General features: G+C 40.5%; 1 protein-coding gene across 1 annotated transcript; it reads left to right on the top strand.

The window, feature by feature from the left end:
* Positions 1-652: 652 nt before the first annotated feature.
* Positions 653-24024, top strand: loxhd1b (lipoxygenase homology PLAT domains 1b). Its single transcript, XM_070904664.1, has 43 exons — positions 653-1337; positions 2564-2678; positions 2903-2914; positions 3180-3260; positions 3453-3637; positions 3889-3987; positions 4094-4242; positions 5509-5632; positions 6088-6197; positions 6672-6812; positions 6900-7035; positions 7762-7922; positions 8018-8104; positions 8479-8614; positions 8718-8872; positions 9375-9535; positions 9617-9693; positions 9787-9983; positions 10497-10689; positions 11065-11225; positions 11356-11677; positions 13247-13398; positions 14233-14366; positions 14532-14677; positions 14862-14966; positions 15074-15202; positions 15305-15469; positions 16259-16440; positions 16520-16636; positions 16834-16996; positions 17860-18014; positions 18093-18302; positions 18423-18549; positions 19133-19341; positions 19582-19767; positions 19864-19991; positions 20797-20914; positions 21446-21623; positions 21877-22062; positions 22576-22746; positions 22887-23019; positions 23305-23460; positions 23544-24024. The coding sequence occupies exons 1-43, from the start codon at positions 653-655 to the stop codon at positions 24022-24024; spliced, it is 7218 nt and encodes a 2405-aa protein (XP_070760765.1).
* The last annotated feature ends 727 nt before the right edge of the window (positions 24025-24751 follow it).

The raw sequence follows: 24751 nt of genomic DNA, 5'->3' as shown, positions 1-24751 counted from the left end.
TCTTAACAGTGGCCAAAAGTCACTCAGTTCACCATTTCCCTCATACAGAAAGTGATATAATACAAAATAGTACAAAATACATGAAATTATATATGATTGAATTATGACAAAAATTGGACAGAGGAACCATGGACAGATATTTTACATTTAGGTTATAATTGGCTTGTTTGGAGGACATGGTCATCCACATGGGTTCTGCTCAGCTGCAGGTCCAGGCCCAACTGCCTTTACTTGTTTTTCTTTTTATTCTGTTCATTATCACTCAGCCATGCACATTAAGAAATAGATAATGAAGTCTCACTTTTAGGTAGATAGCTGAAAGCAGGTTAAATGTATAAGAGGGGGGTTACTGTAATACTTCTTTGGAATTGTCTAGCAGCTCTACATGCCCAGAGAGGCTGTCGTCCTCTGGTCAGGTGACAACAAGCATATTATCATTTTTAATGAGGTCAGAGCATCTGTTGCTGTTGTAGGTCAGGATAACCAGCAGAGAGGGGCTTCCCCAGCCGCCTGCCAAACAGCAGTCTGTGAGCTCTGACTCAGGCTTCTACTGCCAGTGGGTCACTCCAGCACAGTCACGGGTCAGTTTCATCGAGTTTCACCGGAACACACAGGAATCGGTTACAATTACAAGGTAGTAAATAAATTAAAGATGCCCACAAAAAAGAAAAAAACAAGACAGAGTGCAGAGGAGGAAACCAAAGATGTAGATGACGAGGACTCAGAGGATCAGGCACCAAAGCCCAAGAAGAAAAGTAAGCAGGTGAGTGAGTCAGAAGATGCTGGAAGATTGAAGAAGAAGAAGAAATTTAAAGACAGCGATGAAGAAGGATATAATTCTGACACATCAGAGCCTGATGTGAGGAGCACCAAGAAAAAAGGGAGAGATAAAGAAAAAGTCAAGAAGAAGAAGAAAGCCAGAGAGGAGAGCGGGGATGAGTTGAGCAATGACTCGCAGAATACTGATAATGAGGATAACAACAATGACTCCAAGAGTAGAAAGAGAGGAGGAAAACTCCCTGATGTGATTGAGACCACTAAGAAGGGATCAAATAAGTCCTCGGTCAAAGACAAGATGGGGTCAAAGGATAAAAAATCCAAGAAGGACTCGGAGAAAGAGGAAGAAAAGGCAGCTGGGGATGAAGAGGAAGGGAAAAAGAAAAAGAAAGAAAAGAAGAAGAAAGGTTCGGTGAAGGGAGAGAGTGATGAAGACACCAAGAAGACAAAAGGCAAGAAGAAGAAGGTTGAAAATTACGTTGAAATCTATGAGCATGAGCTTCGCAACTACGAGGCAGAAAAGGTGGAGAACTACGAGGATGAGTATCACAAAAAAAAAGGTAAACTTTTTATCTCAACCTGTAAAATGCACAAAAGGCAAGTTGTGTAAATGTAAAATAAAAGACTCTTTATAGAGAGAGCGAGTCGATATGCCATTAATTTGATGTAAGTCCTGTTTGAGGAAAGACATCTGACACCCAGAGGAGAGGTGAATCCTTGATTGCAAATGCGGGATCCTGAGTGGCCCCAGCATGCTTTGGTTTGATGTTCATGGTAACATTACACTGAGTGAAGTAGTATCCATGTATGTTATCTTCAACCTACAGCCATATGACACCTGTCACTCACTAATGTTTACACAGGGTGGTTTCACATCCTAATAAGGGCTTCACGGTCCTCTAAAGTTCCTTTCTGGCTCTCACTGTTAAATGTGAAAGTTTCAATGTAAAGCCACACTGAACTTACACACACATCACAGTGGAACTAAAACTGAACTTATTGTACTAATATATTAATGTAATTAAACTATAAACAACTATTCCTCCAATCCCCTTAATATTTGCGAGATCCCTTTATAATTAGTTATGTGTTTAATTGAAGAGAGAAAGCACTTTTTTTCACTCCTTACTTTCTAATATGAAAAATTCAAGATGACAGAAACTTGCTGTTCAAAGTACATTATTATCAATATATCTTATTTAAGGGTTTGAGGGTATATTCATTAAAGCAAGACAAATGCATTTCGGTAGCCTTTATTTTGGTTTTAATTTGATTTAGAAATAAGAGAATTTAACAGACAAATTAAGTAAAATTTATAGTTTTATACTTGTCATTTAATGGACTTTATTTCTTATTTTGAGTTCGTTTAATTTAATGGGGATTTTCACATTAACTATCCATTAATAACCTGCACAAAAGACATAAAACAACTTGAACACATCCGCAAATATATACATGATAGTAGCTCTTACTTTTTATTGAATAATGAATATTGATTTAAAGCTCCTACACACCAATCACCCACCTACACATTACTTCACTTACTTCTCCTGATACGACCTCTCATAGGACTGAGTGGGCTTGTATGGACCTCATTTGATTGACATCAACACAAACACGTGTAGACACACAGATGATGTGATGCTGTATATCACCCTATGTTTACTACTGTACCTTTCTATCCTGCCCACACACTCCCTGTAACACACTTTCTCCTGCTGTAATCGTATGGTGCATATCCTTTCTAAAACACACTTCCATTCGTGTTTTTTTGTTATTAAAACAGTGTATGAGGTGGTGACCATCACCGGTGACGAGAGAGGAGCAGGCACTGATGCCAACGTGTTTGTCACTCTGTTCGGAGACTATGGCATCACTCCCAAAGTCCACCTGGCTAGCAAGTAAGTCCTCGCCAAAGATTATTGGAATTTAGATGTAAAGTCATCCGTACTTTTTGAATGAAGCTAAAACTATTTGGTCAAATAAAGAGCAAATATTTAACTTATTTATCAAACTCCTCTAGCCAGAGGCCTCAGTTACAACCTTTGCCAGTTAGGCAGCATATTTGATTGTGTTGGTTCTTGTGCTTGAACTGAAACTGTGTGCTTTTTCTCCTCTTTACCAGCACAGAAAAGAGGTATTTGTTTTCTTAATACAGTGGTGGTGGTTGTGAAAGAATGGCTGCCCGGACTGAGTGCTGTGATTTTGGTGTGAAATTTGCAGGACATGATTGCTGCATGATTTTGTTTGCAAGGGTTTTATGTTTCATTATGCAAGTGAATGTGGAATGTTTTGTTGTTTCTCCTAGATTTAGCTTTCCCGTTTTTTATTGTTTTGCTTTTATTTTGTAGCTAAGAGTTGATTGTGGCTCTCAATTTTGTTTTACCATTTTATGATTTCAGGAGTCGCACAGCATTCGAAAGAGCCAAAACTGATGTGTTCAGAATTAGAACTCACAATATTGGACCTTTGAAAAAGATAAGGTATGTTAGACCCAAGGAAATGTCCTCCGTGATCCAGACTGTGTTTCTTTTTTCACATAGGTGAGTGTTTTTCAGTGTAGCACAGATGAGGTATGAACAGCTGCTGACCCTGGATCAGATCTAGGGAGATTTGTTTCCTCCCCTGAATTTGTTTGCAAGAAGAATGAGACTTCAATTCTTTTGTTGCTTCAGGATTGAGCATGACAACACCGGCCTGAACTCCAGCTGGTTCCTGGACAGGGTGGTGGTGACGGATGTGATCAGGCCTCACCTGAGATTCTACTTTGCTTGTAACAACTGGCTCAGCAAGGTGGAGGGAGACGGCCTCTATGTCAGAGACCTGCTGGGTAGCATGGACCCCATGGACATGCCCAAATGTGTGTATACACAGATATGAGCCTATACGTATATTTATTGTGTAACAAATTCCTTATTTTTTTTTAGAAAATGAGTATTTGTAGCATCCCCATTTCTTCCTGTGGTTAAGTGAATCAACCCGATAAACCAATAAAAATCAGCAATCCTTTTTTATTTTTATTCACATTTATTGTGGTTTACATACTATTTACTACATACTAAGATTTGTTTTTAAATTGCTCTTTAAAACTTTTGGTCGTAATTTTTTCAGATAACAAGTATATTGTGAGTGTTTTCACTGCGGATATAAAAGGCAGTGGAACAGATGCAGATGTCTTCATCAATATATTTGGGGAGTTTGGAGACACAGGTAAGTTGCAGCACAGCAGGTAACACGTGTTTCTCTCACAGTTCTTTTCCACTTGTGTTTAAGTCAGGATTTGATAAAATGTACAAATTGTTTTTTGTTATTTAAGGTGAAAGGCGGCTAGACAATGACAAAAATAACTTTGAGAAGGGCACTGAGGACAAGTTCACCATTGAGGCACCAAACTTGGGCAAAGTGAGGAAGATCACCATTGGCCATAATAACAAAGGCTCTTCAGCAGGGTGGTTTGCGGACAAGGTGAGAAACAGATATTGTTTAAAAGACTGTGTTTCTTTAAGATGCTGGAAATGAAAGAAGTATATTTGAAATACATGACGTTAATGCTCAAAACTACTGCCCCTTCATACGGATAACTGAAGAATATCATGTGTTACTTTATTTGTTACATCATGTGTAACTTAAGGGTTTCACAGTATCTTATCTTAAAACAAAACTCTGTCTTAGAGTCCTACTGTACCTCATTCTGCTCAGTTCTGCCTCTGCTGAGGTACTTAAGACATGTGATCCTGTCCGTCTTCTCATCTGAGACTGGTGTCCCTGCTCCTCCAACACATACAGCGTGCGCAACCGAGGGATGAGTTCATTCAAAACAGACGCATGCACGCACAAGCTCACGCGCGCGCACACACACACACACGCACACACGGGAAACACATGTCGTCATTCTACCCTCTGTGTAAAGAGAAACCATACCCCATTAAGGGATTGCCTTTCAGCAAACAGACAGACGAGTCGGTAGATTTGTTGGTGAGTGCAGCACAGACTGACACCAAAGATCAGCAGTGACAACAGTAATGAATCATATCCTATTTGCATTTCACATGTGGTGTGTGCTGCCGTCGAAGTTCACATTAATAACCCTACTGAGATGTATTTGGGAGTAAATATTGTCTTTTAGCAAAAATGATTTGAGCTCAGTTTTGCTCTTGTCATTGCTGCAACATAAAACATGTTTAAGCTTATATACTACATGGTATGTTAGTAAATTATTTAAATGCAGATAAAAATGCAAGCAGGCTTTACCATTCAAATATATGTATATACATATATATAATATATATATATGTATATATATAATTTGAAATATTGAAAACAACAACACATTTATGAACTGTAATTTCAACAAGGGCAACCTGTTCCATCCTCTGTCGCTCTTTAACCCTCTACAGTATCTTTCTCTGTCAGATGGAAAATCACACTGAGTCAATAATGTGACCTATATTTAGTACTGAACTACAGTGTAAACGTTTAAGTGTAATGGAACATGAAAAGGTAATGAAAGAGATCACTAATCCAATGTTTGTGCCCATTATCTATCTATCTGTAACAACTGTTTCTGGTCTTTGCGATCATCAGTGTGATCAATCATACTGGCCGCCTCTGCAACTTCATCTCAAAGAACATTGTGTTGCTTTAACTTTTCATAACATTATGCACAACAGGTCTCCATCTCATGCTGGCTCTGATTACATTCAAAGTTTCTTATTTTTCCTTTTTATACAGGTGGTTGTGGATGATCTGGGAAACAAAATAATGTATGAATTTCCAATCAGTCGTTGGTTTGCCATCGACGAGGATGATGGAAAGATCCAGAGAGACATTTTGGTGGGAGGGAGCCAGCCCACAGGTGAGGATGAAATTTATTTATTAGCATGGAAACATTTTCCATACATTCATTTGATGTTTTAATTTATTAAAATGAACCCTCATGTCAATGAATGAAATCACAGCACAGATGGAAATGAACTCAATACTTGGCTGTTCCCTCCAAACTGTTTTCCTCATTTTGGAATAATTATCCGTCTGAAAAATACTGTATAAAGGATTGTATGACAATAACATTTCTGTTGCCAAGGAACAGATCATTTGCTGTTTTATACCTCCGCACTCAGTCCAAAAAGAATGAAAAAATTTGTTTTCTGTCCAGCTTGCCAGAGGCCCGCTGAGTGATCATTAATTCTTGGGTTAGACTATCAATGTTTAGATCTGGTTCCTGCTCAGCTCCTTAGGGAGCGGTGCCGTGAACCATAGTGACCCACTGGCAGAGCCTCTGATAGCCTGACATGTAACTGTACCCACCAGGTATTGTGTACAACGTCCAGATTGTGACAGGAAACATTCGAGGTGCCGGGACCAACTCCAAAATCCACATTGTGATGCACGGCTCTAAAGGCATGAAGAACAGTGGCAAGGTAATGAGACGATAACGTATAAAAGAAACAGAGTAGGCAACTTGTACTTAATTTAAAAAAAACAATGGCTGCAGCAGTTAGTTAGTTTGCAATTGTATGAAACAGAGTAGATAAAGACCTTAGACTTAAATAAGGAAAGGCTGGCTGCAGTAATAGTTTTTAATTAAGTGAAATGTTTGTTCTCCTAGTAAACGTAATTTCGTGATAAATGGTCATGGCTTTGGTGTTTTGCTCTGTTGTTTGTCCAGCCATGATGGATATTGATGCACAATTAATCACCTGGAGTTTTCACAATTAGTTTTCTTGTAACACAATGGGCAGAACTGGTGAACAAAGACCCAAACCCATACATGTGTTTATGAAATCATGAATCACCACCGAGTATGAATGTGATTAAATCTCTTCTGGGTACATCTGTCTAACAGTGGATGAACTATCATTTCCTTTAACTTTTCTTGGGTGTTTTCGTTCAAGGTGTTTTTGGAGGGAGGAAAGTTTGAGCGGGGCCTGACAGACATCTTTAATATTGAGATTGCTGCGCTCCTCAGTCCCCTTAGCAGAGTCACTATCGGACACGACAACGGAGGGGTCAGTGCTGGGTGGTACTGCGACAAGGTAGATTGAACATGCACACATGCATATGAACACTACAGTCTGGTAATTTACTGTGAGTTAATCCAGCTGAGTCAATGTGTTTCGCAGGTGGTGGCGTACTGTCCGTTCACAGGGATAGAGCAGACCTTCCCATGTAGTAAATGGCTGGATGAGAAGGAGGGAGATGGGCTGATAGAGAGAGAGCTCTATGAGATGGTCTCACTCAGGCAGAAGAGACAGAAGAGTAAGTTTAATGTCAATAATTATGGCTTGTCAGCAGCAGCAGTAAATGCTGTCATTTTAACTGCTTATTCCCTGAAACACTGAGCAAAAACATTCAAAACTCCATCGTATTTATCAGAAATTTGCATAATGACTCAGCAGGCAGTCTACCTTCATTCTACTTTGCAATTTTAGTGTGTTGTTTTTCCAATTGCTTATGAAAGTAAGACCAATATCTCTTTTAAAGAAAAGCACATGGGTACTGCTGTTATTTACTGTGTTTGTTTTCTTTACCTTTACAGCAGAATGTTTGCATTAGCTTATTTTCTTAGGTCCACACAAAATTGGAAAGTCAGTATCCCTTTAATGCCTTACTTCATATCCATTGACAATCAAACAAATTCACAGTTGGGAGCTGTCTGCTGCGATCACTGTCTTCAACATGATAGCTTCTGCCCTCAGAAGATTTTTTTAACAAGCAAAAACGGCATTTCAGGGGCTCCACTGAAACGTTGAAAGAGTAGATCTAGTCAAATTCTCGTCACAAACTATTTCTGTAAACTCAAGGCCACTGCAGAGCCCAAGTGTGTAAAAAAACCCAAAAAACACGCACTTAGTCTTATTAGACTCTGGGCAATACAGGAGGAGCTACATTTACCTTTCAGCCACAGTAAGATAATGAATATGAAGCTATAACCAACCATGACAATGCTCCTAAAAGATGAGGATTTGATTTGGTTCTCCTCAGAGCACCCGTGGTCCTTGTGGATCTGGACGTCAGACCTGCCCAGTGCAGGAACCGATGCGGATATCTCCTTCCAGGTGTACGGAGAGAAGGGCAAGAGTGATGAGATCAGACTGGACAACAAAACAGACAATTTTGAACAGGGACAGGTGGACAGGTTTATGGTAAGTGTCCCATTTTGTAATACCACAAACATTACTATCAGATAATGATATTGTATATGATAACGGTATGTTTGTATCTTGACGTGATCTTACAGGTTGAGCTGCCTGCTTTGGGAAACTTGACTAAATTCCGTATCTGGCATGAGAAGAGAAATCCTTTTGCAGGATGGCATCTCAGTAAGGTGAGGAAATCCGGTGTCTAATAATTGTGCCATCTTATATTTATCATATAATTTCTATATTATCATTATATAAGTCCTAAATATGCACAATTGTAGGCATTCTAGTTAACATGAAAACAAGTATAATAAGAAGAAGTTTAGTATCCTCAGTTGATATGGAATTGCATTAACAGAGTATCTCAGGTTTAAATATTTATTTCAACCAAAAAGCAGACGTAGAATATGTGCATTTTTTACGTTCCTTAGAAATAAAGAAAGAAATGGAGAAAGAAGAAGGTTCAGAGGATAGATCAGCTTTGAGTGTTCAGTGTTTAGACACTTGAATGAAATGAGAATCCAGATGTTCCCTCACATATCAAATCAAACAAACTTAGGCAACTCTGATGAAGACATTAACAAAGGAGAAGTATACGTTTCCGTGTGAGCGCTGGCTGGACACAAATGAAGACGATAACGAGGTTGTGAGGGAGCTACCTGCCCACGGAGACCTAATCGCTGAGCCGCTGCCACGTATGTATATGCACCTGTATTCACCCTGAGCAACCAAAACCTGCTTTGCCAAATAAAGAGAAGAACATGAAACTTGACTGAATGATGTTATTATGTTCTGCAGTGATCAAATACAGAGTGACGGTTTGCACGGGGACTGTCGGCGGCAGCGGCACAGACGCATCCGTTTTTCTTAATCTGATTGGAGACCAGGGGGACACCGGAGATCGGCAGCTGGTCAACTGCAAAAACAATATCAACAAGTTTGAGAAAGGAAACGTGGGTACATTCAGCACATCACTGTTGGACATAGCGAAAAGTTTATTATTTTCCCTCTTGATATGCTTCTCAGGTTTTTGCTTCTTACTTTATAAAAATCAAATGACAAATCTCCATCCAATCGACAAGTATTTAATATTCTGTTATCTGTCACACACTGGAGCCAATCACTAATCAGTGTGCTATTAATTACCCCAATTAGCTGTATCTATAGCAAGCACTGTTTCTGGTGTTGATTTCAATGATGACAAATTTGGGAGACATGTTTCTGACTGATGATGAATTTCACCCCTATAATCAGTCATTAACCCTTGATGGAGTCTGCCCAATCTCTAATCTCATAATCTAACTTTAATCAGAAATGTTTTATATGTACAAACAAACTCCTGAGGGGAATACTGTATCTGTAGCACAAATACTGGAAACATACATTAAATAATTGAATAAGAAGGCATCAAAACGTGATGTTACTCACTGTTTTTATTTTTTTTTGTCTTTCCAGTTGGATGAGTTCCTAATCGAGGCAGTAGCCATCGGGCAGGTCCGCAGAGTGAGGATTGGACATGATGGCAAAGGTGGAGGCTGCGGGTGGTTCCTCGATAAAGTGGTAGTAAGAGAGGAAGGACAGGCTGAGGCCCACGCTGTAGAGTTCCCCTGCCACAGGTGCATTAAAAAACGTACACTGAACAACAACCACAGGTGTGTGTAATAGAGCAGAGTTTGATCATTGAATGTGCTGTGCAGGTGGCTGGACCGCAACGAGGACGATGGACAGATTGTTAGAGAGTTAGTGCCATTCTCAGATGGACAGCGTCTTTACAGTAAGTTAGAGGAATCTTGAATTTTATTCTAACATTTAAATTTAAACTCCCCCTGATGCTGAAGCTTATGTTCTCTGTCTCTGTGTGTGTCAGACGTTGACTATCACATCGCGGTGAAGACAGGTAACATCCCTGGGGGCAGTTCAGACTCCAACGTGTTTGTCAAGGTCTACGGAGAGAAAGGCAACACCAGTAAGATGATGCTGGTGGTCTCTGCCAACAACCTGGGGAACTACTTTGAGACGGGACGCGTTGACATCTTCACAGTGGAAACCTTTGATATTGGACAGGTGACACAGTGGAAGCCAAAACGTGTTGATTTCTCCCGTTTGATGTTGATAATCCTATGAGAAGCTTAAGAAATAATTTATCTTTCAGAGTTCAGTTCATTCTGGGGTCACCCATGCTAACAGTATATGCTGTCAAGGATGAACCACGTGATAAATGTCAGGTTATTACATTATATTACAGAAGATTACCATCATCAGTGGTCTAGATAAGACCTTAATTTTGTATTCTGCATGTCTAAATTTGTAGCCTTCCTCCTTAGATATGATTCCCAGCATGTCAAGGTTGATCAATCTATTTGTAAACATTAACAGCCATCAGTAGTATTCAGATGTTTCATTAGACTGTATCCAAGCATGAGGCTGCATTTGTTAAAGTAAGAGATAGAAATATTTAAATATTTTGTCCTATTTTTTAATATTTTATCAGCATGTCTGTCTGACTCCTCATTAAATGTGGGTATCTTTTATTTATCAAATGAATAAAACAGTGTCGTCCATTTAATCTTATTCCAGATCAACCGTCTGATGATCGGCCACTCCAACGAAGGCATGCGTGCCGGCTGGTTCTTGGACAGCGTTCAGATCATGGTTCCAGTCCACGGAAAGCATTACATGTTCCCCAGTCACCGCTGGCTGGATGAGGATGAGGCTGACGGCAAGACACAGGTGGAGATTTACCCAAGCGAGATCCTGGACATGGAACAACGTAGGCAGCAGTCTCACACTCTCATACCATTAGAAGAAACTAAATATACACACACACTGCAGATTCATGCTGATATTTAAAGAAAATACATAATGTGAGCATTATTTCAAATACTTCTCTACTTCAGTCATATTTTTCAAAATTTGCCAAAATTGTCTAACTTCCTTTCATAGACTGTTGAGCACCTTATAACTACTGTTTTTTTTTCTTGTACATTCTTCATTCTCATGTATGTGCATGCTATTTTTTAATACATGCCCTTACACATACTGGAAGTCTGTACAAGCACACACACACACATGCAGGCGTTTGACAATACCAGCGATCAAAGATCATTTGTGTGCCCTTTGACCTTTGTCATTCTGTATTTTCCAGTGATTAATTATGAGATAACAGTAGTGACTGGAGATGAGACGTTTGCTGGCACCAACGCCAAAGTGTTCATCCAGATGTACGGCGACAAGGGGAAGACAGAGGTTGTCACGCTCGAAAGCAGATCCAACAACTTTGAGCGAAACACCACAGAAATATTCAAGGTATCAAGGCTTGAATTTTATGCTCTCCGTGGCTTCAAAATGCATCTCAGTAGTTAAATTCAAATGCCAAAGAAAAAAGTTAATGTTTAGATGTTGCATTTTGAATTGAAACATTGCAACTGTTTCCCAGATAGAGGCCAAAGATGTGGGGAAGGTCTTCAAGATCCGCATCGGTCACGATGGCTCAGGGATCGGATCTGGCTGGTTCCTGGAGACAGTGGACATCAAATATCTAATCATGGCCTTGGTGCCGAAGGAGAAGAAAAAGGAGGACAAGAAAAAGAAGAAGAAAAAGAAGAAAGACGAGGAAGATGAGGACGAGGAGGGAGGAGAGGAGATGCAGGAGGTGGTCCTAACTTACCATTTCCCCTGCTCGCGTTGGCTGGCTGGGGGAGAGGAGGACGGCGAGCTGGTGGTGGAACTACTGCCTGAGGATGCGGAGGAGCTGGAAGGTATGAACTAAACATAACTGAGTGTAATGTTGAACTTCAGAGAGAGAAGTGACGAAGAGCTGAGTGCCAAGCAGAGGGCTTCAAGCATTTGCATTCATGTTGGGTCGCCACATATTCTGACCTGTCACTCCCTATACACTGCACAATGGAAAATGCACCAAAACCACATGGGATTTTTCTAATATTTGAAACAAACAGTAATAACAAGCTAAATACTAACCCCAAAATAGATGAAATACAGCTCAGTAAAGCATGTACAACTTATTCACTGTTGCATGAACACGCTCCTTAAATTATACCACAAAGCACAACAACATCAGTTATGTAAAAGCAGGTGGGTACCAAAAAAAAGTTATAACCCTTAAGCTTTTCAGTATATCAAACCACATTTATGATATTATTTATGGCTGGCAATAATTCTGCCATAGCCATTAAATGTATGTACCTCTCTGTAGAGTAGTCTGTATTGTGTGGTTTGTATCAGTGGCGGACTCCGCCATTCCTGCTCTAAATTCAAATGGCATCCACATGCGTAAGGTATTCACAGGAAAAGATGCATGCAGGTACTGGATGAAATTCGGCTCGTGTGTACATTGCACGTAACTTGTGTGCATGAACATGATATTCTGTCATCTTGTTGGTTGTTTTCATTGTCTTCTTTGATCTTCTTTATCTTAACAATATAATGCAATGAGGCGTCTCACCTTGCGGTCGGTTTCAGACAGAGTAGCTGCTCAAAGCACGCTTCCTGCTCCCAGTGATCAATAAACGTGTAAGTTCAAATGAAACTCTGAAACTCTAAACCAGATCTGAAATCTTAAGGAGTAGAACTTAAAAACAAGAGAAAAGAAAACCTAATGTTTAAGGTGCCTCGGTATTCAGCATGAATACAATATATGTGATAATGTACATACATAGAGTCGATTTAGTTTTTGGCATCCAACTATGTTTTTAATCCTGTTTTCCAATGAGCACCCCACTCTCTTCATTATTGTAAAAAGGTCTTTAGACAGTCAAAAAAACTTAAACTAACAGCAGCTGTATCTACAGTGATTAAGGCACCGTAAAAGCAAGATGAAAGAAGAACATCAACAAAAAAGATTAAAAGCATGTTTGATTTGATTTAAGTTGAGTTTGAATTATCGAGTTAGAGATTGAGTTATCGTGTCGATACCATTAATACATACAGCAAATAAGCTTTTAATGATGCATAGCAGGTATCCAACTGTGTTCTATAGTGTTCCAGAGCAGTGTCGTCATTATTCTTAAATAATACAACTTTTGCCTAGAAGAGCTCCTGGCGCCACTCCTACCTTATATCAAGCCTTGTGTATTGTTAATGACCACAGCTGTAAGTACAGCATATACGCAGACACACAGACATATATAGATAGAATTGCTTATTTGCTCCATTTGTATTATTTTCTATGTTTTTTGGCACATATTTATATCCTGTACTCAGCGTTGATGTTGTAGACATGCGTGGTTTGATTTGACACAGTTTCCTGGCCGACATGTGTGACAGGTTAAAGAGGTGTTAGTAATTCATCCCTTGTATTGTCTTGACAGTCAACACCTATGAAGTGTGCGTCTTCACTGGTGACATGCTGGGTGCCGGGACCGATGCCAACGTCTTCGTTAATATTTATGGAGAAAACGGAGACACCGGGGAACGCTATCTGAAGAACTCTGACAACCTCAACAAATTTGAGCGGCGGCAGGTATGACGGGTTAAACTAAGAGATGACCACTACTAATTTAAATCAGCTTGGATTAAAACATCATTATTGTAAGCAGTGAAGTGGCGAAATGCTGGGGGGAAAAAAATAATTAGGGCTCTTCAATTTTACCCCATTTCTTGGAAAGGTATCCTGCTGAAAATTAAGCAGCAGTTAGTCAAAGACTCAAGCACTTCCACGCAACATGAGCCTTGTACCGAGGTGTGGGTGGCAGTGTGTTCTGGTAGGGTTACAAGCTCTCCTGCAGGCAAGCCAGCTGTGACTGAGAGGAGCAATGAGGAGTCCTCTGTGTCATTGAACCTGTCCTACTTTTACTCATTACTTAATCCAAACCTGTGAATTATTAATCTCTACATTACACCTGGCTCTGTAGGAACACAAAACTACATCCACAGACAATTAGGTTTATTTCTTCCCGCAAGATCAAAAAGCAACAATAGGCTTTTGTCATTCAGTGACAAATGACACTTACCACAGTCCTGAGAGATGTATTTGGACACTTTGAGAGGTAAAAATACAAGAAGAGGTTGAGATTGAACATTCATTCTTGATCTTGGAAACAGCTGTTGACAAAAACAATCTCACTACAAGGTCCTTTAAGTAGTTGTTCTGGAGCTTTCGATAGTATCACACAATCATCCCTTACCAGATGTTGTGAGTTTCCCCAGTTGTCATGGAAAACTTACATGATACTTGTTGCATGTTATCCCTACCTTCTCTCTCCCCTTATATTTCCTGTATATCTTCACTTTGACATACCAAAAGAAGAAGCAGTGTCTGTGACAGAACAGTATCTCCGGTTGATGTATTTTGCAGGAGGATGTTTTCATTGTGACAGCTGTTGAACTGGGTCCTCTGAAGAAGCTGCGAATCCGTCATGACAACACTCAGCCTCATTCATCTTGGTACCTGGATCGAGTTGAGATAGTGGACACGAAGGATGATACCACGTAGGTGAAACCAACATGCAGTTTTCATCTCTTTTGTTCAGTTATGAAGAAGAAAGATCCCACTGTACACTTTAAAGAGTAATAGTTTCACGTAACTATTCAACTGTCAATTTTGAGTTAGAGTGCTGATTTCTTCTGTCTAAAGGTGATTTTTTCTGTCTAAAGGTACTATTTCCCTTGTAACCGCTGGCTTGCAGTGGATGAGGACGACGGACAGATAGCAAGAGAGCTGGTTCCTGTGGACGAGGCCTTCATGAAGAAGGATGAGGATGAGGAGGGGACAGGCGCCACCCTGGGGCTCGAGCAGAAATGTAACATAGTTTCAAAGCTGGCTCATGTCTTAGTAGAGGTTAAGTTAAAAGGGAGCCCTGTTCAAGTATTTATCTCAGTGCTGGTGAAGCATGCAGGTGTAGACGAGCAAAGAGGGACTTGTGTATTAGTGTAAAGATGAAAGGGATCAAATCAAAGTATTGACTTGCTGAATTTATCTTACAGCCATGTCTACTACATATACTCTTAAATTAAAAACCGGAGAAAAGAAGTATGCTGGAACTGATGCCAACGTCTTTGCCATCCTGTTTGGTGAAAATGACGACACAGGTACAATAACTCACCAGAATCCTGTCTTTGTTGTGGCAGCCTCATGCTGTATGTTATTGGCTACATGATGCCAGTCTGTATTTCATAAATGTTCATTTCACTCACAGGGATCGTCAACCTAAAGGCTTGCAAGAACTACAAGAATAAGTTTGAACAGGGGATGATCAATGAGTTCACTGTGGAGGCGGTGGATTTGGGCGACCTGGAAAAGCTTCGAATAGGGCACGACAACTCCGGTGGGGAAAGAAAAGGCTCTACAGACCAAAAATAAGCAGTCGCTGTCATACGCAGCACACTATGTGAAACTGAATTACATATGACTGTGTCTCCACTCTCAGGGGGTTCAGCTGGTTGGTTCTTGGACTGGGTCGAGGTTGACGCCCCCTCACAGGGTCAGAGACTACGCTTCCCATGTGGCCGCTGGTTGGATAAAGGAGAGGATGATGGGGCGACTGTGAGGGATCTCTATCCCGCTGAGTTACAGACTGAGTTCTACATGCCATGTGAGTGAAGAGCTGTGGAAGAAGTACTCAAATCCATTAGTGAAAGTAGCGATGCGTCGATTGAGAAATCTCCCTGTAAAAGTGCTTCATGCAAAGTGTGGAAACGTTAGCATTAAATGTATTTAAAGCACTCGATATGAAGAAGGGTGCTTGCCAGAGTGTTGCTGTGGTGGCCTTTTAAATTTTACCACCACAACAGGACTCTGCTTCTTGACTTGCACATGAAACACTACTGTTGCATCCATGTTGGCTAGTTTTATTGTCACTTTTAACAAACAAAACAACACTGCGGATTATGATGTGAGGTCAAAGACTGTGCCCCAACCCCTAATTTCTTATTACGTAGCCATTAATTAACAATTACGAAGTTCATAATGTATTTTGCAACCGTATTAAAGCACCTACTAATTACAGCCATCAAATAAAAACAGCGGAGCAAAAAGTATATTTACAATATGTAAATCATTTCTCTCTGAATTATGGTGGAGTGAAATTCTGAAGTCTTACAAAATGTAAATGCCCAAAGAGCCAATACAAATAAAATGTAAAAATCCTGCATTCAAATACCTAAGCGCTACAGGGCTCCCAAAGTACCTCAACCATGATGCATATTTTTTATCTTGTTCGCATAAGATATTAACTTGTGCACTCAAATTATTATCTTGTGCTCACAAGATTTAAAAATGATAATTTTTTGGGTCCTCAGGGCCTTCGTAAAGTACCAAAACTGTAAGTGCTTTGAGTAACCAAACCCAAACAAACCCACCACCTTCTCCTCTGGTTTTTCAGTTGTGCCCTATGAGATAAAGATATACACCAGTGATGTGTTTGGTGCGGGAACAGACGCTGATGTGTTCATAGTCTTGTACGGACGTAAGGGAGTGTGCACTCAGCAGAAGCACCTGTGTGTCAACAAGCGAGAGAGACGTCTGTACTTTGAGAGGGGAGCTGAGGACATGTTTATTGTGGAGGTGAGTGTGTGGATTTGAACTACACATCCTTTAAGACAGCGGCTGCAGCTCTGTAAACACTGTGTTGTCTTTTTCCCAGCTGGAGGATGTCGGTGACGTTATAGAGAAAATCAGGATAGGACACGACAACAGGGGCACCAATCCAGGATGGCACCTCGACAGAGTTCAGATCAGACGACAGCTCAGGAAAGGAAAGGTAGTAAAAATCCACTTGAGATTACACCTGCATAGATCATTAAGAGTTTCCTTGACTGTGCCCTCATTGAATTATTAACAGATTAATAATGTAACACCTTTTGGCTCACACATCTCTCCGAGTCAGATATACTTCCCTTCAGTGTAAGACAGACACAGCCTGGCCCAGTTTAGGGATTAGTTTGTGTTTAATGGCAGGGTTCGGAGACGACCATTTTCCCTTGTGAGTGTTGGCTTGCCAAGTCTGAAGGTGACGGGGAGACCGTGATGGAGCTGGTCCCCTCGGACATCATCACAGAGAAACTCCTCAGGGATGGGAAGCTGAAAACGACTGAAACAGAGGTGGAGGACGCTTTGGAAAGTAGGTTTACCCTGATTTCAGTACTCTTAAGTACACATTTGAGGTACTTGTACTTTACTTAAGTATTTCCATTTCATTTTATACATTTACTCCACCACATTTATTTAACAGGTTTACTTACTTTACAGATTAAGATATTACATACAAAACAAAATTAATGTATAAGACATGATATATATACTGTTGTAGATTAAATTAACAGTAATTACAATATTTAAAATTAGCTCCACCTAGAGCAACTACATTGTTAAAATACCACTACATGTACACGCGCACACACTCACAGGGCCAATTTTCTGCTTAATGAGTATTTTTACTTTTGACACTTTGCTAATAATAGTGTCATACTTTTACTATTATCAATATTTCGGTAATAATAATATATCAAATGACAATGTGAACGCAATGTGAAAGGGGTCGCTCGTAGTGATGAACCTCGAAAGAACAGCTGCATAGAGCTTTTTAGAGAGTTTCAGCTCCTTGTTTAGCTGGTTAGTTAAGGTGGCTGGAGTCCCATTTAAGATACATTTTGTTTTTGCACATTTTATTGATATTTTATATACTATTTATATTTTTTAAGTCTTCAATATGGTCAAATATAAGTTAATACTTTTTGGTTATGAAAAATAAAAATACTTGATAGTGCAATGTTTTCTAATATAAAACAGGTAATATTAGTCAAGGCAGAGTTTTTGTTGTTTAGTAGGCAGGACAGTTTATAGACTTTAATTTCACTACTTTAATTCCTGTGCACACCAGGAATGTCTAAATATTCTTACTTTTCTAGTTCAGTCGTACACAATTACAAATCTGTGAGTGAATGTGTACAACTTTAATTCATTATTGAGTTTTTCTTCTTGCAGCTCACATGTACAAGGTGACTGTGCGGACAGGTGATATGTACGGAGCAGGAACTGATGCCAACGTTTTTCTCACCATCTACGGAGACCTGGGGGACACGGGGGAACGCAAACTCGCCAAATCTGAGAACAACAAGAACAAGTTCGAGAGAGGAGTGGTATGTGAGGAAAGGCGTGATACGTTACTGCTGGTGTCTAAAGGTATCAAAATGTGTTATGTTTTCTTTGCATCTTAGGTGGACAAGTTCACTATTGAGGCTGTGGACTTGGGCCAAGTGTTTAAGATTCGTATTCATCACGACAACTCCATGATGGGGGCCGATTGGTACCTGGATCAGGTGGAGGTGCTGGATGAGGAAACAGAAGAGGTGTACATGTTCCTGTGTGAGCGCTGGCTGTCGACGAAGAAAGAGGACAAATGCATAGAGAGGACCTTCTTCGTCAAGGTTTGTTTAACTTGGGTTATGGATAGAGAAAGTGTCACTTTGCTCTTTGCATTGTATTTCCTTTCAGCTGCTCCTGTAGTAAAATTAGTTATGAAAAGGTCTGTTATGTGTCTGGTTCAGGGGTATGAAGGTGAAAGAAACACTGATCCATATTCTAAGAAGATGGCTCAGGCCAAACTGGGGCTGGACAGAAATGCCAACAAGAAGAAAAAGAAGAAAAAGGTGGCTGTGATAGAAGAGGGTCCAAGTAAGGCCACAAAACTATGTTTCTCAAGATGGCGTTTGAGTATGATGAGATCAATGTGATTTCTTACAGCAAAGACAAGAATACTCTATTAAATGTAAAAAGTACTGCTTACAAAACTTTAAAAGTAAAAGTACAAACTTTTAGAAATAATTCAAAATGTTAGGTAAGATTTATCCGTTCACAGCTTTTTGTATAACTCTAAATTTTGAACAAATTAGCCAAATTAAAGCAATAGTTCAACATTGTGGGAAATATACTTATTTGTTGTCTTGCCGAGAGTTACATGAGAAGATCGATACCACTCTCATGTCTGAACACAAAATATGAAGCTATTGCCAGCAGCAGGTTAGATTAGCTTAGCATAAAGAGTGGAAACAGCTAACTGACTCAGAGAATAACAAAACCTTAAAAGCTCACTAATTAACACGTTGTTTGTTGTCCGATATAATGCCTGTTATATATCTAGGACTATTTCTTAAAGTAAATTGAATTAGTGTATTTCCCAAAATGGCAAAGTATTCATTTAAACATTTAAATGAAATAAAAAAATTAAAAAAAAAAACAATTCTTCTCTTCCACCCAGTCATCCCCTATCACTTCACGTTGTCCACGGGGGTGGACCGTGATGCCAGCACTACAGCCAGGGTCTATGTCATCATCATCGGCCCCAACGACGCCGAGACAGACCGACTGTGGCTGGACCAGCCTGAGGGAAAGAAATCCTTCGCAGCTGGCACCATGGAGCACTTTGTGTGTTATGGAACTGACGTAGGAGAGATCAAGAGGGTGGAAGTGAGAATCTGGGACTGTCTCTGTTGCTAAATCTGTGAAACTGTCTCCTCTCTGCTGCCTCCTCAGATCCACTGATGTTAAAAATTTAAATAAAGCCATTCTAACTCAGCAATAATTAATTCTAGCTGTGCCTTCTGGTACCTAGATCAAACACAATCAAGTGATATATAAATTCCCAGTTCTACCTTCCCCCTCTTTTTCTCTCTCTCCTCTCCCTTCTCTTTCCTCTCTCTTCCTCAGCTTGGCCATAACGGTGTCACACCAGAGAGCTGCTGGTTGGTGGATGAGCTGTCGGTTGCCGTGCCAACCAAAGGTATCAAGTACATCTTTCCATGTAAGTGCTGGCTGGCTAAAGACAGGGGAGATGGTCTGACTGCCAGACTGTTCAATGTGCTGGACTCCAGCACGATCAACATTATCCGCAAAGTGAGTCACAAGTAAGATATGAAGCATTAATTTAGTATGTTATATAAAAACAGAATTAGTCATTTCTTTATTTGTATCATCTACTGCATATTGTAGGTTATTTATTCGGCAACAGTTGTCACAGGTGACACTCAGTGTGCAGGGACTGATACCAGCATTTTCCTGACGGTGTATGGAGCCAATGGGAGCACAGAGGAAATGCTGCTGCCCAAAAATGAGGACAGGTCAGTCCTCCAATGACCCCCTGATTGTCCTGATCACTTTTCATTAAAGGAATAGTTCTGTTGTAGATTTGGGTCTGTAATTGATATTTTTATAATAACAATCTATCAAATGACAATGTGCCAATGTGAAAAGGGTCGCCCGTAGTGATGAACATAGATTACCTTAATTGCCCTCGGCTTTACAGAGCCGAGGGCAGTTATGAGTTTCAGCTCATTGTTTAGCTGCCTGGCCTGCAATTTTACTGTTTTCTCACCGCTCTCATTTTTGGCTGCAGCAATCAGCTGTTTCTAGTGAAAAAATGTCCCAAAAAAAGCCCACTGTACGCTAGTGGAGAATTTAGCAGCTAAAGAGCCAGATATTTCTTTTTCAGGAGTTGGTGCAGACCAAAACAGAGCTACAAGAGAGAGAATGTTGGACTTACATTCATCAGGTGGCCAGAGACACAACTCCCAACAATTGATAATGTCTCTCCGTGTTCACAACTTGTTTCCGCTATCCCCAAGTGGCCAAAAAGATGGTTTAAATTAGACTTTTGTGCAGATTAAACAAACAAAGATATAACGTGTTAATCAGTGAGCTTTAGAGGTGCTGGTAGGATGATTTTGTGACCTTTGGACAGAGCCAGGCTAGCTGTTTCCAGTCTTTGTGTTAAGCTAAGCTAACCAGCTGCCTGTAGCTAGATAGTTAGCGTACAGACATGAGAGTGGTATAGTATATAAGCATATTTCCAAAACTATTTAAGATACCCATCTCAAGTCCAGATGTTTTAATATGCAAAATGATTTATATACTGTTTTTATTTAGGTTTGAAAGGGACCAAGAAGACACATTCAGTCTGGAGATAGATGACATCGCTCCTCTGAAGAAGATCAGAGTTCGGATAGATGGCTCTGGAAGTCGCCCTGACTGGTTTCTTGACAGGGTAACGTAAAGACTACTTGGGCTACTACCTATGAGAGCACCACTCATTTTGGTAGCACCTATCAAAAACACAGTATCTAATAAAGAATGACAAAAAATAATTTGCAGTGGCAGCATAGCTGAAATTCCTATTAAGATCACAGAAGCTGTTGTAACATTGGCCACAGTTTTAATTAGTCTGTGAAATCAAATGGCTTCATTTTCTGCAGTGAAGTGCGCTGATTTCACACATCAAAGTCTTTTTACAGGTCTTGGGGAGTTCTATGTGCATATGTGAAAATAAAAGTTATATAAAGCTTTTTGTGGCTCCAGAGGGATATCTAATAAATTGTGATGTCACTTAAGTCGGCATCAGTTCGGGCTGAAGACTACAAGTTTGAAATGAAAATAACAGAGGTGTAGAGTTAGAAAGATGTAAGTTTACCAGACTTCTGTTGCCCGCTCCTCATGTCTGCTTGAGGCTAGCGGCTCGAAGCTACATTTCGCAAACACCCGAGATGTGGTCAATGAATGTCTCAATAAATGCTTTTAGATCCTGATGCGAAACCTGACCACAGAGGAGGTGTATCTGTTTACCTACGAGGACTGGCTGTCAAAGACAAAAGGGCCAAAGAGGACGAAGGTGTGCGAGCTGGCAGCTGTGGTGGATGAGGAGGAGATGGTGGAGAAAACAACCTACATCATCCAAGTCCAGACCAGTGATGTCGGAGGTGGGTCACATGAGTTTTGTACAGTATATTCAAGTCATGGCCTCAACTATCAAAGAATATTTTACAAAAATACTCCTAAATGAGGCAGTATTTATATACAGTATTACAATATATAAGGCCTCAAGGTGTTAAAGTTGCACATGTATTTTACCAATGATTACTTACCATGATATATGTCATAGTAGCATCCATGCAACATTATTAGGCAAATATAAAGTTCTGTTTTCATCAGTAAATGCCTCTGATGTTTTAGGTGCCGGCACCGATGCCAACGTGTTTCTGATGGTGTTTGGGGAGTACGGGGACACTGGCACGCTGCCTCTGAAGGAGAGCACCAACAGGAACAAGTTTGAGCGTAAAATGAAAGACGTGTTCAGATTCCCTGAGATGCTCAGTCTGGGCGAACTGTCCAAGGTCCGAGTGTGGCATGATAACAAAGGTGAGGAGGAAAGGAGCGTTGCGTGTCAGAACAGCGTAACAGACAGCAACTAGAGGGACCTTTGTTCTCTAAAACTGCAGAATTAACAGGACTTTGATTTTGATGATTTGTCACAGTGATGAAGATGATTTGGCTTGTTGTTTTAGACTGTAAAGGCTTGTTTGATTACTGTCTCAGTAGGTTCAAGGGTGGTTTTATTACCATCTAGTCAAACAATTAGTTATGTGAGGGAAAATCATTACATTCATAAATAATGTTGCTGCTGCTGTTCAAATTGTTTCTGTTCTGTTATTTGACAAAATACCAAATTACTCGAGATGTAGACAGAGAGTTTCTCAGCTAATTTCATATATCGTATGTACCATCACATTTGATAGGTGCAATGCACGGACGGCTGCATCATTACATTTTAAAAAGATGAAACTGGAAAATACACATCATTGCTTTGAAAAAACATTTAGGTATTGAAAGGATAAACCCATAACGGGCTTTGTTGCTCTTTGCTGTGAACAGGCCCTGCTCCTGGTTGGCACCTGGAGTACATTGATGTGAAAGATGAGGCCATGGACCAGACCTTCAGGTTCCCCTGCGACCGCTGGTTGGCTAAAAATGACGACGACGGGCAGATACTGAGGGAGCTGGCTTGTGCCAACAACGACTCTATAGACCTCAGTGACAAAACCAGTTAGTAAAAATGGACGTCTGTGCACATAATTACAAGCTCTCTAAATGTCGGAGATGAACGACTTGCAGCTAATTACAACCATTTGCCAGATGTGAAATGATTATAGTGCGGCAATCTATGTCTCTCTGCATTGCCACAGAATACGAAATTGCCACAACAACTGCTAACACAGAGGACGCTTCCACCATGGAAAACGCCTGGATCGTGTTGGAAGGAAGGAAAGCTCGTTCCAAGGAGTTTGTTCTGGAGAATAAGAAGAAGAAGTTCTTATGGTAGGTCTTCAAAGAGAGTCGAGGTGCCTCGGCTCACGGTAAAACCCTATTATGTGGCCTTACATAATCTCCTCTCTTTCATATGTTTTGTTTTTCTACCCTCTTTTATCTTGTCGCTTCACTTTCTCTTCTCTAAGTCTCTGCTCTCAGGAGAGCTAATCCCATGAGACGCACAAAAGAAAAACTCTCTGGCAGACAAGTGAATTTAACCGTTCACTGTTCAGAATCACACCCTGCACAAACTCTTCGAGTAGTAACTTTTTGGGGTTTTTTGCCCTTTCACAGCGGTGCCACTGACACGTTTGAGTTCTCGTCGAAGCACGTGGGGGAGATTGCAGGCATCTGCCTCGGCCACATAACAAAAGACGGAAAGAAGGTGAAGAGTGAAGCTTTCTGGCACGTTATGGAGGTGGTGGTGACAGAAAGGGAGCTGGGAAACAAGTGAGTGGATTCTCATACATCCTGCGTTATGTTATATAAATGTTGATGGTGTTGATGTGACTCCAGACCTTCCCCCCATTTAGGTATTTCTTCCACTGTGATGCACAAATCCCCCTGGCAGCCAAAAAGGACCAATTCCTGACATTTGAGTGCTTTAAGTCCATCGAGAGCTTCGCGAGCAAAGTCCGCAACCTGGTCCCTGTCAAATATGAAATCATCGTCATCACCGGGGATGTAAAAGGGGCTGGCACAGACGCCAATGTTTTCATCACCATCTATGGGGTCAACGGTGACTCAGGCAGGCGTCATCTGCGGCATAAGTTCCGCAACCTTTTCGAGCGAGGGCGAACGAACCGCTTTCTTTTGGAGATGCTGGACCTCGGGGAGCTGCTGAGGGTCAAAGTGGAGCACGACAACGGCGGCTCCCACTGCGGGTGGTATTTAGAGTGTGTCGAGGTGACCAACACAGCCAACTCAGTGACAACCATCTTCCAGTGTGGAAAGTGGCTGGACACTGGTAAGGCCGACGGGCAGATCCAGCGAGTGCTCTACCCCAGATATTAAGGAGGAGGATGCATGAAACAAAGAGTGGGTGAGCGTTCCTTTAGAGACTTTTTGCTTTTTTTTTACTGCATGTTAGATGAGTTTTGTGAGGAAAAAGATTGAAATGATCAGACCTGAATGTAACTTTATGTCACCTTTTAAAGATGTTGTTTTTTAAGTTTGTGCCAACTATTTAGGTTGCTCCTCTTCTACCTTCAGAAGAGACCATCTTTTCTTATACAATTACAATAAACTAAAACGAACCTGAATATTGCCCAAAGTAGATAATCCAGCACAATAAAACTTTAGTCTTAATTGGTTCTTTCTTTGTTTAGCTTTTTTGATTATGTCAAAAATTTTCGCACCAGTGCAAACGTCATGTTACACAGGTGGAAAAGAAAGCCGCAAAATAGTCCCACAAAACCGTATCGCCTCCTTTGAATTAGTGTGTAATGTGGATTTGGGACAAAACGCCACACTACATGTTTATTCAAGTGAGTTTTTCAGCATGAATGGACAGTATTCTCCCACAATGCAATGCACAAGGGAAATGGAATAGCCGCTCACAGCTGCAAACTGTGAATGTTGGTGAAACAGCTCAGGTAACACGACAGAAAACAAAAAATAACTATTACATTTTTTTAAAAACATTTTGCTTAGTTGAATTGATAGTAGCGGTCCGGAGTTGCCATTTGATTGACATCTGACGGAACAAGTTTTGTATTGTTCCCTGTTAGTATAAACAGTT

Source organism: Enoplosus armatus, chromosome 4 (assembly GCF_043641665.1).
Source record: "Enoplosus armatus isolate fEnoArm2 chromosome 4, fEnoArm2.hap1, whole genome shotgun sequence".
NCBI classification, from domain to species: domain Eukaryota; kingdom Metazoa; phylum Chordata; class Actinopteri; order Centrarchiformes; family Enoplosidae; genus Enoplosus; species Enoplosus armatus.
This window is presented reverse-complemented; position numbering and strand designations above follow the sequence as displayed.

What these genes read in the sequence shown, in the direction of transcription:
- loxhd1b (XM_070904664.1), top strand. Translation starts at nt 653, where the DNA reads ATGCCCACAAAAAAGAAAAAAACAAGACAGAGTGCAGAGGAGGAAACC. An exon ending in GCATGAAGAACAGTGGCAAG is followed by an intron (nt 6,198 to 6,671) that starts GTAATGAGACGA and finishes TTTTCGTTCAAG; the next exon opens with GTGTTTTTGGAGGGAGGAAA. An exon ending in CGATCAACATTATCCGCAAA is followed by an intron (nt 19,768 to 19,863) that starts GTGAGTCACAAG and finishes TGCATATTGTAG; the next exon opens with GTTATTTATTCGGCAACAGT.